This window comes from Camelus ferus, chromosome 13, assembly GCF_009834535.1.
Source record: "Camelus ferus isolate YT-003-E chromosome 13, BCGSAC_Cfer_1.0, whole genome shotgun sequence".
Classification (NCBI taxonomy): Eukaryota; Metazoa; Chordata; class Mammalia; order Artiodactyla; family Camelidae; genus Camelus; species Camelus ferus.
Window position 1 is genome coordinate 13704381 of NC_045708.1, and position 15828 is coordinate 13720208.

The 15828-nt window shown below is 52.9% G+C and overlaps 1 protein-coding gene across 2 annotated transcripts in view; it reads right to left on the minus strand.

Annotated features, from left to right (window-relative positions):
- Positions 1 to 15828, minus strand: part of PLA2G2C (phospholipase A2 group IIC) — a 22721-nt gene continuing 6893 nt past the window's right edge. For both annotated transcript variants that reach the window (XM_014562276.2, XM_032495344.1), the window contains exons 2-5: positions 13854 to 13969; positions 11751 to 11895; positions 9975 to 10078; positions 1 to 1113 (exon numbers count right to left, since the gene is read on the minus strand). In XM_014562276.2, coding sequence (XP_014417762.1) covers positions 944 to 1113; positions 9975 to 10078; positions 11751 to 11895; positions 13854 to 13893 — 459 coding nt within the window. In that variant the 5' untranslated portion in view covers positions 13894 to 13969 and the 3' untranslated portion in view covers positions 1 to 943. The remainder of the gene's footprint in view (positions 1114 to 9974; positions 10079 to 11750; positions 11896 to 13853; positions 13970 to 15828) is intronic.

Here is a 15828-nt window from a genome sequence, read left to right on the forward strand (position 1 = left end):
CAATGAACAGTGCGTACCAGTGAGTGCACAGTTCATCGGGTAACAGAGAAGAGAACTGGACAGTGGGGATGGGAGAGGCCAGGGGAGGGTGTGCAGTATTAAAGGAGGTAGTCGGCATAGGCTTTATTAGGAAGCTGAGATTCCAGCAAGCACCTGGAGGTGCTTGAAGGAGGCAGGGAGTGAGGCACGTGGGAAGCACCTTCCAGGCAGAGGGAGCCTCCGGGGCAGGATCCTCAGGAGGGCGTGTCCCTGGTGTGTTCAGTACATGGCATGGAGGCCAGGGTGGGGAAGGGGAGAGTCCAGGAGGTGAGGTTGGGAGGGGACGATCATGCGTGGCTTCAGGGCTCCTACTCAGAGGGAAATGGGGAGCCAGTGGAGGGTGTGATAGAGGAGTGACACGGTCAGACACCAGGCACTCTGCTGACCAGCCGCTGTGTGGACGAGGGATTGCAGAGGCCGAGGGTGGAAGCAGAGAGAACAATGAAGGGCAAGTGGTAGCCCAGAAACGAGGTGAGGGTGGCTCAGACCAAGATGGCAGCCCTCAAGCTGGATCTGGGTTGCAGGCCTGGTTCCCAAGTCCACCCCACATCTTGATTTGGGGGTGGGGATGGACGGAGCATTTAAGGTGGATCCTGGGGCCTCTCCCTTCCTGGAAACTTCCTGAGATGGGAGATGGGGACATCTCCCTCCCCTGTCACCTTGTTTTATTGCTTCCTAGAGCTTACTGCTATTGGAATATATCATTTATTTATGTGTATACTTATGGTCTATCTCCCTCCTTAGAAGGTCAGGATTTTGTCTTGCCCACTCTTGACCTCCAGCCCAGGCCAGATGCTGAAGGGTCAGCTGTGAGAACTGGAGCCTGCTGGGGACAGTGAGAAGGCTCCCCGGAAGGGTGGTACTGGGGCAGATGCTGGTGCCCAGCAGGGACCACACGGCCTCGCTAGCACTGGAGTTTGCGGCGGCCGCAGCGGGGCCGACTGGAGAAGAATTGCTTGAAGTTTTTCTCATAGGTGGGCAGGCTCTCTCGGAAGCAGTATGCAGATTGTTTGTCACACTCGCAGGCCCTCAGCCCACAGAGGCAGCCGACACCAGGACCAAGGGCACATTCACCTGCAGAGAGACAGAGGGTCACCAGGAGCTTCTGGCCACCCCCAGTTTTTGGTTCCAAGATCGGGGAGAACTGGGAGCTCACTGCAAGGGGTCAAGGATAACAAACAGAAAAGAAAGGAACCAGGAGTCCTTTTCCTTCATCCCTAAGCCCTTCCCCTACCACACCTGGACATGCCGGGAGTACTGGCGTGAAGAGGCACCTGGAAGGAAACAAGAGAAGGGGCAGGTGTATGCTGCACGGAGGGGCCCTGACCTAGCACACCTGGGCAGCACACAGGCCAAGGGCACGGGGCCAATTTTCTCAGAACACATCTTCTATTTCCAACAGCTTGCCTGGCGTCTCACGTGGGCGTCACAGGCATCTCCAGTGTAAGACGCCCCAAAGGAAGCTCTTGACGGAAGTGCTCCTCTCACCTGCCAAGTGGTCCTCCACCCCCACTCCCGGCTCAGGAAGTGGTACCACCTCCCACTCAAGCCAGAAAACTAACAGCTAATCTCGATTCTTCCCCTCCTTTCTCTACCACATCCTGTCCCCTCAAAGCTCCACTGATGTCTCTATGTTCAAAATATTTCACACCCCACCCTCTTCTACCTTTTGGCCACAAACCCAATCCATGTCATCACCAGATTTTCCTCCCTAATGGAAGGAAACAAACAGGGATCTTCTTTAAGTGTCACTTGAATTAGGTTCACTCTCCTACTGAAAGCCCTGTAGTGGTTCCCTTCTATTTGGGAAAGACGTTCCAAATCCTTGCCCAGGTTCCAAAGCAGGCTGGTCATGATGGGGCCCCTGACAGCCTCTCCATCCCCACGGTCCTCCACTCTCTCACCTTCACTCTGCTCCAGGAATGCCGGCCTCTCTATGTCACATGTCTCATTCAGTCTTGCCCCAGGGCCTTTGCACTTGCTGTTCACATTGTCTGAAACACTTCTCTCCAGGATCATCAAATGATGGGATCCATCCCACCCTTTGGGTCTTGATCAAATTTCCCCTTTTCAGAGAGGCTCTCCCTGACCACTCCTCCTAAAGCTCTCCCCAGCCACTCTCCCTCACACCCCCGTCTGATGATTCACCATACTTTTCACATCTCTTACTTCTCTTCTTTGTTTACTTGCTTATGCCTGTCTCTCATGGACAAAGTGTAAGCTCTTTGAGGCTGGAGCTTTGTCTGTCTCATCCCTCCCAGTATCTCCAGCATGCAGAGCACATGCTGGCACATAGTAGGTGCTCAGATGTCACTGACTAAATGAAAGAAGCCTCAATGGGCCTTTGGGGTCGAACGTCTGCCCTGTGGCCAAGTGACCACTAGAGGGTGATCTTTCACTTAGTAGTCGGAGCTGTGGTGCTGTGTGTGTGTGTGTGTGTGTGTGTGTGTGTGTGTGTGTGTGTGTATGTGTGTGTACCAGATTCTGGTGTGTTGACCTGGGGCAAGTTCGCTTCAGTATCAGTTATAAAATGGTGATAAAAACCCAACAGTGTCCAAAATAAATAATGGTGCCCACTTCACAAGATCCCTGGGAGGACTTTCGCTGTTGTCACAGGCGGAGCGGCCTGGGCGTGCCCTGTGACGCTGGATTTATGAGGATGATGCGCGCTCAGCCTCACAGGTGGGAAAGAGAAGGGACTTCTGAGCCGGACCCAGCGCTGACGGTGCTCTGCTTGTTTGCCTTTTCCCCTCTCTGATGTCCACAGCTCCTGCAGGAAGCTGTCCTCCCACATCTCGCTGGAGACTGGATGTCTCATGACGGGTTGACACCCACCGTATGCCTCAGCGGTACTCACCCTCAGGAGATGCGCCAGGGTATGGTTCCGGCCGCTCCCGCTGTTCCTGGTGCCTGGGTCACCTCTGCCCTCCCACTTCCCCTTCTCCGTCTGTCTGGCAACATCCTTCAGGCGCCAGCTCCCCCAGGGACTCCCTGAGAGCCCCATCCCCATCCATGTCCGGATCTCTCACCTCTGCTGTGCCCAGCGCGCCCTCTGCTCCCCTCCCTGGATGGCCACCTCTGTGAGGCCACCAGGTCATGTGGCTGGTGGTCTTGGTGGGGCCAAGGGCTTCTTGGACACAGGGCTTCACCCTATCCAACCTCGCTTCCCTCCCAAAAGGCCTGGCACCTCGTGCAGTCACTCATCCGGGTGGAAACCAGACGTGAGACTCTTCTCACCTTTCCTCTTTCTCATCCATCTCTCTTCCTGTTTATCCCTCTGTCTCCTGTTCCTCTTCTTTTCCATCTCTTCTCTCGTCCATCTTAGTTCCCCAAACCCCCTTCTTCTTTTCTCACATGTCCCTCTCCCTTTCTCGTTCTGTCTTCTGGTCCTTCCCAAAGCAGAAAGGACCTTTTCCTTTTGTGGGGTACAATTCTCTCCTGACATCCAGTCCTGCGTCTAATGGCTTTGCCCAGTCCCCAGGCATTTGGGACCGATCTGGAGTTGCGGTCCATCGCTGTGGACCCCCCACAGCCGTGGTAGGATCAGGCCTGTCCTGGGCTGGAAGAAGAGGCAGCCCTAGGCCAAGAAATGGACCAAGCCAACCCAGTGAACTCAGCTGCAAAGGAGAAAAATCTTTGCAAAGTATAAGGACCCAGCCCTAGGCCAAGATGTAGGACCCTAAAGCCAGATCCTGCATCTTCCAATTTGCTTGTGGGGAAACTGAGGCATGAAGAAGGGAACTGACAGCTTCAGGATTTTCTTCCTCATTCCATGAAATATACTTCCATGAGACAACGCGAGAAAGTCTACGTTCCCGCCCAGGCTAACCCAGACTGCCTGCCTGATCTCCATCCTGGTCTCTCAACCCTCTCCTCCAGTGCTCACGTTTCAACGCTCAGGGCTCTAAATACCATCTGATGGGGGGGGGGGTATATGTAGCACAAGTGGGAGAGTGCGTGCTTAGCAAGCATGAGGTCCTGGGTTCAGTCCCCAGTACCTCCTCTAAAAATAAATAAGTATAATTAGCTCTCCCACCCCCGCCAAAATAAAATAATAAAATATACAATAATAAATAAAATATAAAAAGTAAAATGTTTATAAATAAATAAATACCACATGAGCACTGACGGCGCTCTAGTCCTCACCCCAAACCAGACGCCTCCTTTGAACTTCAGACACCAATCTGCTCGTGTCCACCTGACTCCCCCTTGGGTGTCTGATTGCGTCTCAGCCTCAACACGGCTCATGCCAGGCTCTTGCTGTGTCTTCAGAGTCTGCTGTCTCCCATCTGCACGAGCTCATGGGTGACCCCATTAGCCATGGCTGCTCAGACCAAGAACGTCAGATTTGGCTTCCCTTTGCCTCCAGTCCCACAACTCATCCATCAGCAGGTCCTGTCAGTTACCTGCCAAACACAGTCAGCGCACGACGCTTCTTCCCAGCCACTGAGCCACAAGAGGGTAGCTTCTCCCCAGGGTGACTGAATGGTCCCCCCCTCTTTATTCCCTTGCTCCCCAACTTCTCTGTACCGGGTCTGGAGTGATCTTCCTAAAGTAAAATTAGAGCAGATCACTTCCTGTTTTACCTCTTCCCCTTGCAGCTAAAGGAGAAGGCGAGCTCCTTATCCCATCCGCCAGGCCCCATGGGACTCATTCCCGGCGCGACGCCCATCCTCACATCCCCTCCCTCCCGTCTCCGCTGCTCCTACCACACCGGCTCAGTGCCACCTCCTTAGAGAGGTCTTGCTCGGCCGCCTGAAGTAGCCATCCCTCCCCCCCACGGCCATCGTCATCCCTTAGCTTACTGCCTTATCTTAGAGGCTTCACAGCACTTGCTACTACCTGAGTGTCTCTTTATTTCTGAATATTTCATGATCCGTCTCCTTCCCTGAACACAAGCTCCTTCTGGGCAGGGAGTCTGTCTTTTTGTTTCAGATCTTCAACCTCAAACATGTTATAAACTCCCTATCACTGTTTGCCGCTGCCTCCCTGGCTGGACTTAACATAGCCTGTGAGGCAGTGAACGGAGCCCCACCCCAGGAAACAGGCAGTCAGGTTCTCTCTCGGTCCAGATCTGCCCCCTGCCTGCTTTAGCATCTCAGGCAAGTACCCTTCTCTGAGACTCTTTCTTCAGTTTTCAAGTGAGGGTACAGATACTTGCATTCACTATTTCATGAGGTTTTTCCTCCATTCACTGATCAAACAAACAGATACTGAGTTCCTAGCCTGGTCTTTAGCTAGGAAGCAGGGGTGTAGATCTGAATGAGGACCCCACACTGCATAGCTCTGGGCATCCTTCTCTGTGGCTCTATGAGAATGAGCCCCACCACCACCGACAGGTGCTCCCCGATCTCCCAAAACTCACATCGGGTTGATGCCTAAGTAAATAAGTAAGTAAATGAGGTAATGTCAGGTAGAGACAAATGCCAGGAGAGAAAAAGGGTGATGTGTCAGTCAACTCAGTTGCAAAGGAGAAAAATCTTTGCAAACAATAAATGTCAGTGGTTACCCTGTTCACCCTCCCACTTTGGCAGAGGGAGAAGTCACAGGCTCAGAGATGGAGGTGATAGTGGTACCTTTGGCTGGAACCCGGGCTCTGCCGCCCACGGCCGCCCGGCTCCCCCCAGAACTATATATGCATGCATGTGTGGGTGGAGGGGGCGTCACCACAGGCAAATCTTAAAGTCCCTTGCCAATGCCAAGCACTTATGTAAGCCCATTCAAAAGAGGGGTAACAACCTCCCGGTTGCCCGAGGGCGGCCTTCACCACTTGGTAAATTGGCCCCAGGGCTTGGGTCCCAGGCCTTTCTCTGCGTGGATCTCCCAGTGACATTTAGAGACATGGACAGACCAAGTTGTTTTTCTCCTTTCCCTTCCCTGCTCACACCAACTGCATCCTGGAGCAGCCACTGGTTGCTAGGCAACCTGGGACCAGGCTCCGGTGCAGGATTTCAGAACTCAGAGGCTGGGGAGACGGTTAACTCTTGCAGGGCAGCTCTTTGAACTGCAGTATAACTGGGGGGTGAGGGAAAAGCTTTTATCCTATAAGGGGTTAGTGACATCAGGTTGAGGAGATTCAAGTGCAGAGATGCTTCAAAGAAATCTCTCAACAGTAACAAAGAAAATCCCAGTGCTTTTCCACAAAGTAAAGGGGAAAAGAACACTGAGATGAAAAGAGAAACCTTAACTTCTAAAGGAAGGGCATTAACTAAGCACCTGTTACGGGTCAGACCTCTGAGCTGGGTTACCTTGGTCAGTCCTTGCAGCAGCCTTATGAAGTTCCATTTAGTGTCTCCATTCTACAGATGAGGAGACTAAGGCCCAGGGTGGTTGTGTAATTACCCAGCGAGAAAAGGTCAAGGCTGCCTGACTGCAAAGCGTGCGCTCTCTCTGGGCCCCTTAGCAGGGTGCATAGAGCTAGAACTGAAAGGTCTGGGGCGTTACGGTCAGACCAGCTCTTTCAGCATTTTTTCTCCTGTCCCCTGGGCCAGGGCAGAACATTCTGACAAGTGTGCTGGAGATAATGAGGCTGGCATTGGTGTGAGCTCTCCGGTCAAGCGCATCCCCATCACCCTCCCGACAGCCCTGTGACACTGGGGAGGGTAGCATAAGGCAGGAGCATCCGCTGGGGTCAGTTAACTAGGATTTGAACCCCAGCTCTTCTTTCTCTGGCTGTGTGACCTCGGTCATCTGACTTAACCTCTCTGAGCCTCAGGGTCCTCCTGGATGAGGGGGAGAATAATGCCCACCTCCAAGGTTTACCATGGATTCAAGGCGCCGAGTGTAAAGCATCTGTCATAGACGCTCATGAGCCGCAGCTGTTGTTAGTGCGCCTATTTTATGGATGAAGAAACTGAGGCCAAGAAAACTCAGGCCAGCAGTTCCAGAGCACTGGAAAGGCTCCAGACACAGGAGCTTTAACCTCACCTGTTACTTGGATCAAATCCTTCCCCTCTCTGGGCCTCAGTCTCCTCATCACTGCAGTGAGGGGTGGGTCTAGATGGTCTTCAAGGGCACTCTCAGCTCCGGGGAGCGCCAAGACAGCAGGGCCTGGGGCTGCCTTGTTCTGTATGTCTGGCTCCTGGCACAGCACTGGGCCGGGATGGACACCCAGTGGGTGCTCAGTTGATACTGGGCGCGTGAACGGATGTGTGTGGGGCTCGCTTGGAGTCTCAGCACGTATCAGACTCTGGATTAGAAGCCAGATCACCCAGCTCCCAGCCCTGCTCCTGGAGGCCGGGCTTGGTAAAGTACCCACTTTACCTCGTGGGGAACACGAGGTCAGCCTGGTGCTCACTGGCTGGGTCAGCTAAGGAGGGGACGCTGACGTCCTGGTGGGGGTGGGGAAGCATCCCTCCCCGCTGACCCCTAAGCCGGACTCCGGGAGCCCCGGTCAAGCTTCAGGAACAACTGGCCACTGCTGCTTGGCAGGGGGAGCATCTGCGGAAAGCGCAGCCCAGGCCACGAGCTTCCCGGTCCAGCTCTCAGCCCCTGCCTGCACCTCCCACCACCCCCCAGCATGCTGTGCCAAGCAGAGACCTCATCCTGCATGACTGGAGACAGGAAAGAAGGGGGCAGGGCACATTCAAGAAATGACACAGCAATTAACACCAAGACGGTGGAAAACTCAACCGCCAGCAGACCTTGAGACCTAGAATGATGAGAGATTTGACTTCAAGCAGACCTTGAGTTTCAGTATATGCTCATTGTAATATATTAACATGGTAAATGGCTCTTCCGCAGGTGCCATGACAGTTCTGAGGCTGACCGCAAAAGGTCAAAAAGTGGAGAATGGCCCAATTCCTGGGAATCCCTGCCCTTTCCCAAAGTAGTTGGAATAATCCGCCCACTTGTTAGCATATGAAGGTACCGAGCCCATAAAAACTAACAGCCCCCACACCTGTGGCCGCCCTCCCTGCTGAGTGAGACGGCCTGTACTCTGTCTATGCAGTGTGCACCTCCCTGAATAAGTCTACTTTTACTCAACGGTGGCACACTCTTGAATTCTTTCCTGCATGAAACCAAGGGCCCACACTTGGTGGGGCACATGCCAGGGACTCAGCCAAAACCTGGGACACGGCCATCCTCTCGCCCCACATTTTTCCTGTATCACCACCTCCTGGGGCTCCATCCAGCCTCTGCCCGCAGCTCACTTTCCTCCATCCCCTCCGTCCCCTGGGGTCCTGGGCTGTGGCTCTGGCCCCGACCTGGGAGGGTGAAGAGGACTGATTAAGGATCTACTCCTGGTGCAGAGTGCCCGGCCAGGCCTCGGGAGGGCGGCCAGCCCACAGGAGCAGGGGCGGAGGCTTAGTCTGGGCCTGGGATCGCAGGGTGGCGAGGTCCTGTGCAGCTACCACTTCCCTCCTAGACCACTGCTTCCCTCCTTCCTTGGTCCCTGTGCTTTCTGGGGGATCAGAGGAGAGAGCGCTTGGAGTATATTTTCTCTAAAAGTGATGGTCTTCCACCATTTAAAGGTAACACTTGCCAAGACAGATGTTAAGAACAAGATGAAAAGAGGTGAGAAAAAACTATGTGAAAGCGAGACTATGAACCAGGCTGAGGAGAGTCGGGGGCACCTCTTCTGTGTGCCCCTCCCTCACCAACCAACAGCCAGGCCTGCCCCTGGCCCCCCACCACGTGGGGCCAAGACGTGTGGGAGGAAGCAGTCAGAAACTCGGTCCCTGGCCTCCGGCAGGCATCAAGTGCTGAAGCAAAGAGTGCTTTGGCGACAATCACCCCTGGTCCCGCACCCCCTGCCCCTCTACCAGGTCCCACTCCCTTCCCATCTCCTGGATGTGGCCTTGGGGCCTCACAGAAGAGACACCTTGCTTTAGGCCTGAGGGTGGTCATGGCCAGAGAGCTCCAGCACAGGAAGTCTCCTCGAGCTCACACGGGAAAAACAGGGTTTCCTCCCCACCGGCAGTGTGCCTGGGGGCGCTGAGAAGCAGACCACACTGAAGCTAGCCTCGCACTCGCAGGGCTCCGAGCTGCCAGCCCACCACATTTCAGGTCTCACCACTGGGACCAGGGAGCTGGCTCCGCCCTGACTCTCTGTGTCCGGAGCTGGAGCCCTGGGTGGGGGGCACTGGGATGGCTGAAGGGAGATGGTCCCCTGACCTGGGGGGAGGAGACAGGTGGTCTCCAAGACACACTCACAGCTGTGAATAAATACACAGGGAGGGAACGGTGGTTCACACCAGCTCCACAAAGCCCAGCAGAAGGCAAGTCACACGCTCCACGGGGCATGCAAACCACTGGCCCCGCTGAGCTGAGCGGCCACAAGAAGGCTGGGCCCGGCGCCTGCTTGCTTGTTAGATGGAACTTGCCTGACACACCCAGACCCCAGCAGCCCCAGGACACGCTGTGGGGTACGGGGCCCCTCCCCATGTGCTGGCCTCTTAGCACTTACCCACCCTTGTCCTTTGCCCTCCTCCTTGAATGGCCTCGATGACACGTGGGTTCCCTTCCCCATCCCCTCCTATTTACTTTGGTGTCCCCCACGGCACCCATCCCAGTGCCTGGCACGCAATCACCCTTCACAAATATTTGCGCAACTGAAGGAGAGCCGAGCTGCCTTGTTAACGCACGACAGACATCAGGAAGAGAGTTCGCAGCAGCAGCAGCTGCCAAGTGAAGCTGCGAGATTCAGCGCAGTCCCAAGTCAACAGCTCTGTGCCGAGTCCACGCCTGTCTACGCTGCGCACCGTGCCCCGTGACAGCGCTCCGGGCGGTGGCGCCGCACAGCTGCGAGCGGGGGGGCCATAGGGAGAGACCGAGCCAGGACTCTTTTGGGAAGCACTGATCCTCAGAATTGCTGCTTCCCTTCCCAAAGCCCTTGGAAAAATCCCATTTCCCCAAAGTTCTCTGGGTCCACGAGGAGGCAGACCTTAAAGAAGGCCCAGGTTCAAAGACACCCCTAGCAGAAGGCGACTCACAGAGCACGGTCCCGTTGGCGACATGGAACTGGTAGCTGTTCAGCACCGGCTGGCAGCCCAGCCGCTTCAGCTTCTCGTAGCAGCAGTCGTGGGCCAGGCAGCACCTGGGGGCCAGACGGGAAGGAGGTGAGGGGCTGTCCCTGAGGGTGGCCCCGGGGACCCAGCTGGGAAGGACTCGCCCTGGGGGAGAAGGTGCGGAAGCCCGGGAGGTAAATTCCTAATGATATTAAACAGCAGAGAGAGAGCCCTTTCTCTGCCTCCAGCTGCTGCATGAGCCCCTCACAGGAACCCTACGATGTGCCATCGCTGTCCCCATTTTCCAGGGGAGGAAACAAGATTCAGAAGTGAATGGCCCAGAATCACATGGCTGGAAAGTCATGGGGTCGGGCCTCGAATGTAGGTCCCTGTGACTCATTCATTCATTTAATGACTTTTGACTGAGCACCCACTCTGTGCCCAGCCCTGGGAGAGGCTCTAGGAGCCGGGTCAGCACATCACACAAACTCCTTTAGTCTTTGCTCTCTTGATGCTCAGAGTTGGGTGGTGGAAGAGGGAGAACCCTCCTAAGGAGGAGAGGAAACAGCTGCGGGACAGCCTCGGCTGTCTTCCAAACGGGTCTGGGGCTGGATGCTAAGACACGGAAAGGAGCCACTATTGGCCGATACGTTGGCAGCCTCCCCATCCCCAGCCGCACTTGGGCTCTCTGCCGTCTTTATCTTTGGCTAACAGTGTTGAAATTCTCATCAGCCTTAGGACTGGGAAGGGGAGGCACAGAGTGTCAAAGGGCCTGGACTTTGAAACTTGCAAATTCTGGTTCAAACCCTGACCCTGTGCTTGGGGGCTGCGTGTCTGGGCTCTGCCACTTTGTCTAGTGGGTCCTCACTGTCATCACTTGTAGAATGGGAGGGTGGCACGGCCTTGGTTACGCACTGGGTGGACTGAATTGGTCCCTGCATGCAAACCACCAATCCCAGTGCTCAGGATGTGATGGGCATTTCGTCAGTGTCAGTCCCCTCCAGGGCTCTAGGGTCCTTCCAGCTGGAACAGTCTGTGGTCCCAAGAGTCCAACCCAGAGGAATCCAGCTCCAGGGGTGATATTCAGGCCCTGCTGGGACATTTTGCTTCTTATTTCTTCAGATGAAAAGACACACAAACCTTCCTGTTTCCTCCCTCCCTGTTCTCTCCCCGGATTACACCAACCTCCACCTTTTCTGAGAACTCACACTCCCCCACCCCCATCCTTGGAAGTAGGTCTGGCAGCCAAGTTTGTGCCATGTGTCCACACCCAGATGGACATCTTCTCCAAACTGGGCCACTCGGAATCTCTCTCCTGGAAAATGGAATTAGGACTGGGAGAGAGCGGCTCAGTCTTACTGCTCCTGTAATTCTAAAACTGGGGGCCGGGAGAGAAGACCACCTTTAACATGAGGACTGAGGAATGAAAAATGTTTCTGAGCTCTGGGCAGGGCTGACCACCTAATCTGCAAAGCCTGGTGCAACACGAAAACGCGGGGCCTCTTGTTCAACCATTATGAGGCATTTCAAGGGGGTGACAGCAGAGCCATGAACCACGTGCAGGCTCTGAGACTCTGCGCAGCCCTGGCCGTGGCTTGATCCAGACCGCCTTCCCACTCCCATTCAATTTTATTTTTACGCTCAGGCTCACCTGAATTGGTTTTGGTTCCTTGCAATGCAAGTCCCAATACCTGCTCTCTCTTCAAGCCTGCATTTCAATGCAAATCAAAAGACGGGAGTTCTCGGGGCCGCTGCACTCACCTGTCAGTGTCATCCACGGGGGTCCCTTTGCCCCCAAGCCCACAGTAGCAGCCATATCCGTAATAGGAGAAGAAGGCACTCCGCCCAGTGATGCGTTTGACCATCCTTTGGAACTGCCAGAAGCTGCTGTGGGTGGGGGCCATCACTGCCAACGAGAAAACAAGGAAGAAGAGAAGATGTGATAAGAAAGATGCTGCCTTCGCGTCTCCTAACCAGCGCACTTGGCATTCGGATATGAGGAGACCCCCTAAACGCGGTGCCTGGGCATCAGAACCCCTCTGATGCGGGGAGAAGACAGGACCAGCTCTCCCGGGGCACACAGCTAGTTCCTTGCTGGTGCAGGATGAGAACCCAGTCCCCGTGATGTTCACGACAATATTGTCCACTACAGTCTTCCCCCACCATCCGAGGCAGGAACACCCTCAGGTCTGATGTTAAACACTAATGGGAAACGTTGGAAGACAGAAGTGCCAATCCTTGCGAGCATCACTGGGCATTTACAATCTCGCAGGAGAAACAAAATAATTTAAGAGGCATAAAAAGTTGCCCTCAGTCCATTTTTTTTAAATCGCAAATACACATAGACCTAGTAATTTTTACTTCTACAAAACTCACTTAGGAAAGTGAGAGGAAAAAAAAAAATATATATATACACATACACACACAGAAATGTTTTGCTTCAACGTTATTTGTGACAGCAAAAAATTGGAAACTACCCACATGCCCACTGACAGGGAGATAATAACTAAATGATGCCTTGAAAGTATCCTGCTGTTAATAGCAATATCACTAGGCAATGGTGGGGGGGAGGAAGTAGGTGGAGGGAAAAAACAAGCAACGTTTATTTTAAACACTTTTATGCTGTCTGGATTTCTTTTTTTTTTTTTCCCACAATGTGCAGGTATTGCTTTTCTGTTGGAATGTTTGCGACCTACATGTGTAAAGGCCTGGAAGGATGTATGTCAAACTCTTCAGAGTGGTTACGTCTGGGTATAGGAAAAGGATCGGGGTCTGGGAAGGATGAGAAGGGACATTATTTGGTCACTCTATACTCATTTATTTTACTTTTTTCATTACAAGCTGATAATAATTTTACAGTAGAAGTAAAATAAAATATGAACTTGAAGAAGAATATCAAAGATGGGGCAGGGGGCGTTGGGGAGCCTTCCCATCTCATGGGAAGCCTTCCCATCTCATGCTGTGGGTTTTGGATGCCTAGAGGTCACAAAGCACCGCAAAGGATGCTGAAGCCCGGCGGGGGGTCCCTGCTGCTGGAGCAGCCCCTGGAGGGAGGGCGGGACCACACTCCCGCACCGCTCTCACCCTCACCCTCCGAGAACACTGTGGGGCCTGCCTGCAGAAATGACCTCCTATGCAGGGCTCTCCGCCTCTAACAGCACAATCTTGAAAAGTGTAAATTCTACCACTGATGACAGGAAACGGGAACCCCATTTCTGACCTTTTGACTTTAGGGAACCCAAACGTGATTGCATCACCTCTGAAACAGATAGAAAAATGGACCTGGGCAAATCTCTTCTCAACGAATCAAAGAAACCAATGAGTTGAAGGGTTTTCCAACAGACCCATCACTGTTTCCTGGTAAATTTTCTTTCACTTTGCAGAGATACGTAATCTCATCTCCTGGTAGCGAAGCCCTATGATTACCAAGTATTCCATAAATCACCAGAAGAATGCCTTTCTGATGAGAATTAATCATTTCCAAATTAGCTAGATATATGGATGCATTTTTGGTCTGGAATCCACATGACTTTAAATAAAGGCAACTGTCATCCAAAGGGAAAAAAAGGACTCCTGCGGGGGATGGGGGTGGGGGCAAAACAGTAGTCAAATGCCCTTTTTCTTAGCAAAGGGTTAGCAACCTGTTTTCCTTGATGTTCTGTGAGATCCCAGGACTGGGATCGATCCATTTTGCAGAAGAAACAGAAGAAGGAGGACTCTGGTGGGAGCCCGTTTCACTCCCGGTTCTCTTCTGAGTGACACCTGGTTTCCCCCGACCTGATGCCACATGAGGAGGGGCCACCCCCCGGACAGAGACACACAGGACGACAGTGCCTTGGACCTTCCCCAGATGCTACTACTTACGGCAGGAGGCAAAGACCACGAGAACCCTGAAGATCTTCATTCCCAAGGAGACCAGGGGGTCCGAGGCGCCAGGACCACACCTTCCTCGGCTCCCCAGGGCTCTGCCAGTTGAACTCCTGTTTGAGGAGGAAAAGACCAAAATGAGGGAGACCATGTGAGCGCCAAAGCCCAACTATAGCACAGGGCTTTGAAGCCCTCAGTGGACGTTCAGAGCAAAGAGACCTTTTCTAAACCCAATTATCTCTGAATATGATACCCCTTCTGGTATTCAGACTTACATATAAAGGTAAAAAGGGTTCAATTGTTTGAAAAGTGCAAGTGTTTTTTTTTTTTTTTTTTTTTTAATTTCTTTCTTTGGCAACACTATTCCTTCATCTTTTTTTCCCCCTTTGGGGAGTTTGTATTTCCTCTGTTCCCAGGTTGAGAGGCAAATGCTAAATGGTTTGTGATGAAATCCAGTGTGGGAAAGTCTGGCCCCATTTGCATGGCATCCCACCCTCACCCCCAACCCAGTCCCATGTTGTCCTTCCTTGCTGCCCAAACATTTTATTCATAAACTTAGTGCCTCTGAATCTCAGTTTCCTCTCCTGACGAGTGACACTAAAATTGCCTATCAGTAATTCCAAACATGTATTTAGTTAGAAATAGTAAATGCCAGGTGCTATTTTCTTTAAGGGCTGCCTGGTTATTACATTATTTAATCCTCATAATAACTTGAGAGGCTCTGTTATCAGTTTAGAGACAGAGAAACTGAGGCCTGGAGGGTTTGGACAACTTCCTTGTGCTCGCACAGCCCCCTGCTGCCGCACAGACTTTTAGGGACCAACTGGCACAATGCAGGTAAAATTGCTCGGCACTATTAGGATGCTGGGCCAGGTGAGTGCACCCTTATTACTGCTGTTAGCAGTGGTAGCGGTGACCATATCCGGCACACTTCCCACCGGACGACAGAGGGGAAGGTGGGCTCAGGGTCCCAGTCCTCACGTGCAGCCCCCTTGATCAGTCAACAGCTCTCTTTAAACACAAGTGGTTTTTATGCATCCCATCATAAACTAGGCGAAATCTGATAACGTCGGACTTGGAGTATGAACAATAGCTCGGCCGAGCCTAGAGGACTTGGCAGGTATAGGGCTTCAGCTAGATTTGCACTCTGTGGTCAAGTTTCCCAGGAAAATTTCCAAAACAGCGTCCTGCTGCAGAGTCCTGGGAGAGTTAATCAGGTGCCTTTGTGATTTTTGTCCTCTTAGGCAGGGTTCTGGTGGGTGCTGAGAGGCTGGGCCCTGACCAGGCCAGGTCCCAGCCAGCCTTTGTTTCAAATGCTGCATGGGATGTTCTAAAATGAAGTTCCCTCTTTAGAGGCTGGCTTCCTTTTTCTCTTTTGAATATGAAAAATAATGATGTGATGATCTAGCCCACAATAAAAGGCTAATATCTTTCAAAAGAGCGAGTGATGACACTTGGGAGAGACAAAGAAAGGGACCTGGGTGCACTACTGGGGATGAGATGGCACGCGCTGATTAAACACCAACTATGTGTTCCTCTAATGAGACAAGATTCTGGCCCGAGGAGGTCTCCAAGCTGGCGGGAGAGACAAATAGGTAAATACAGACCATATATACAGATCAAAAGCCCCGTGTGGGCAGAAATTCTATGTTTGGTTCTCCATTGCTTTCTGAATGCTCGGCAGAATCTCTGCCAGGTCCCTGCTTTAGGGATGGGATACCAGCTGTTCCTGACACTCTCATCGCTCACTGGGAATTGCCCCTGCTGCAGGGAACTGTCTGGTCAGAGGTCGTGACCCCTCCCAGTGATGGAGAGAGGAGTAGCCCCTGGCTGAGGTGATGATTTAAATGGCCAACCCCCAACCCTCCTAGGACGCTGAGACAAAGGAACACTCATGCACTGCTGGTGGGAATGTAGACTGGTGCAGCCACTAGGAAAGCAGTGCGACGTTTCCTCAAAAAATTAAAAATAG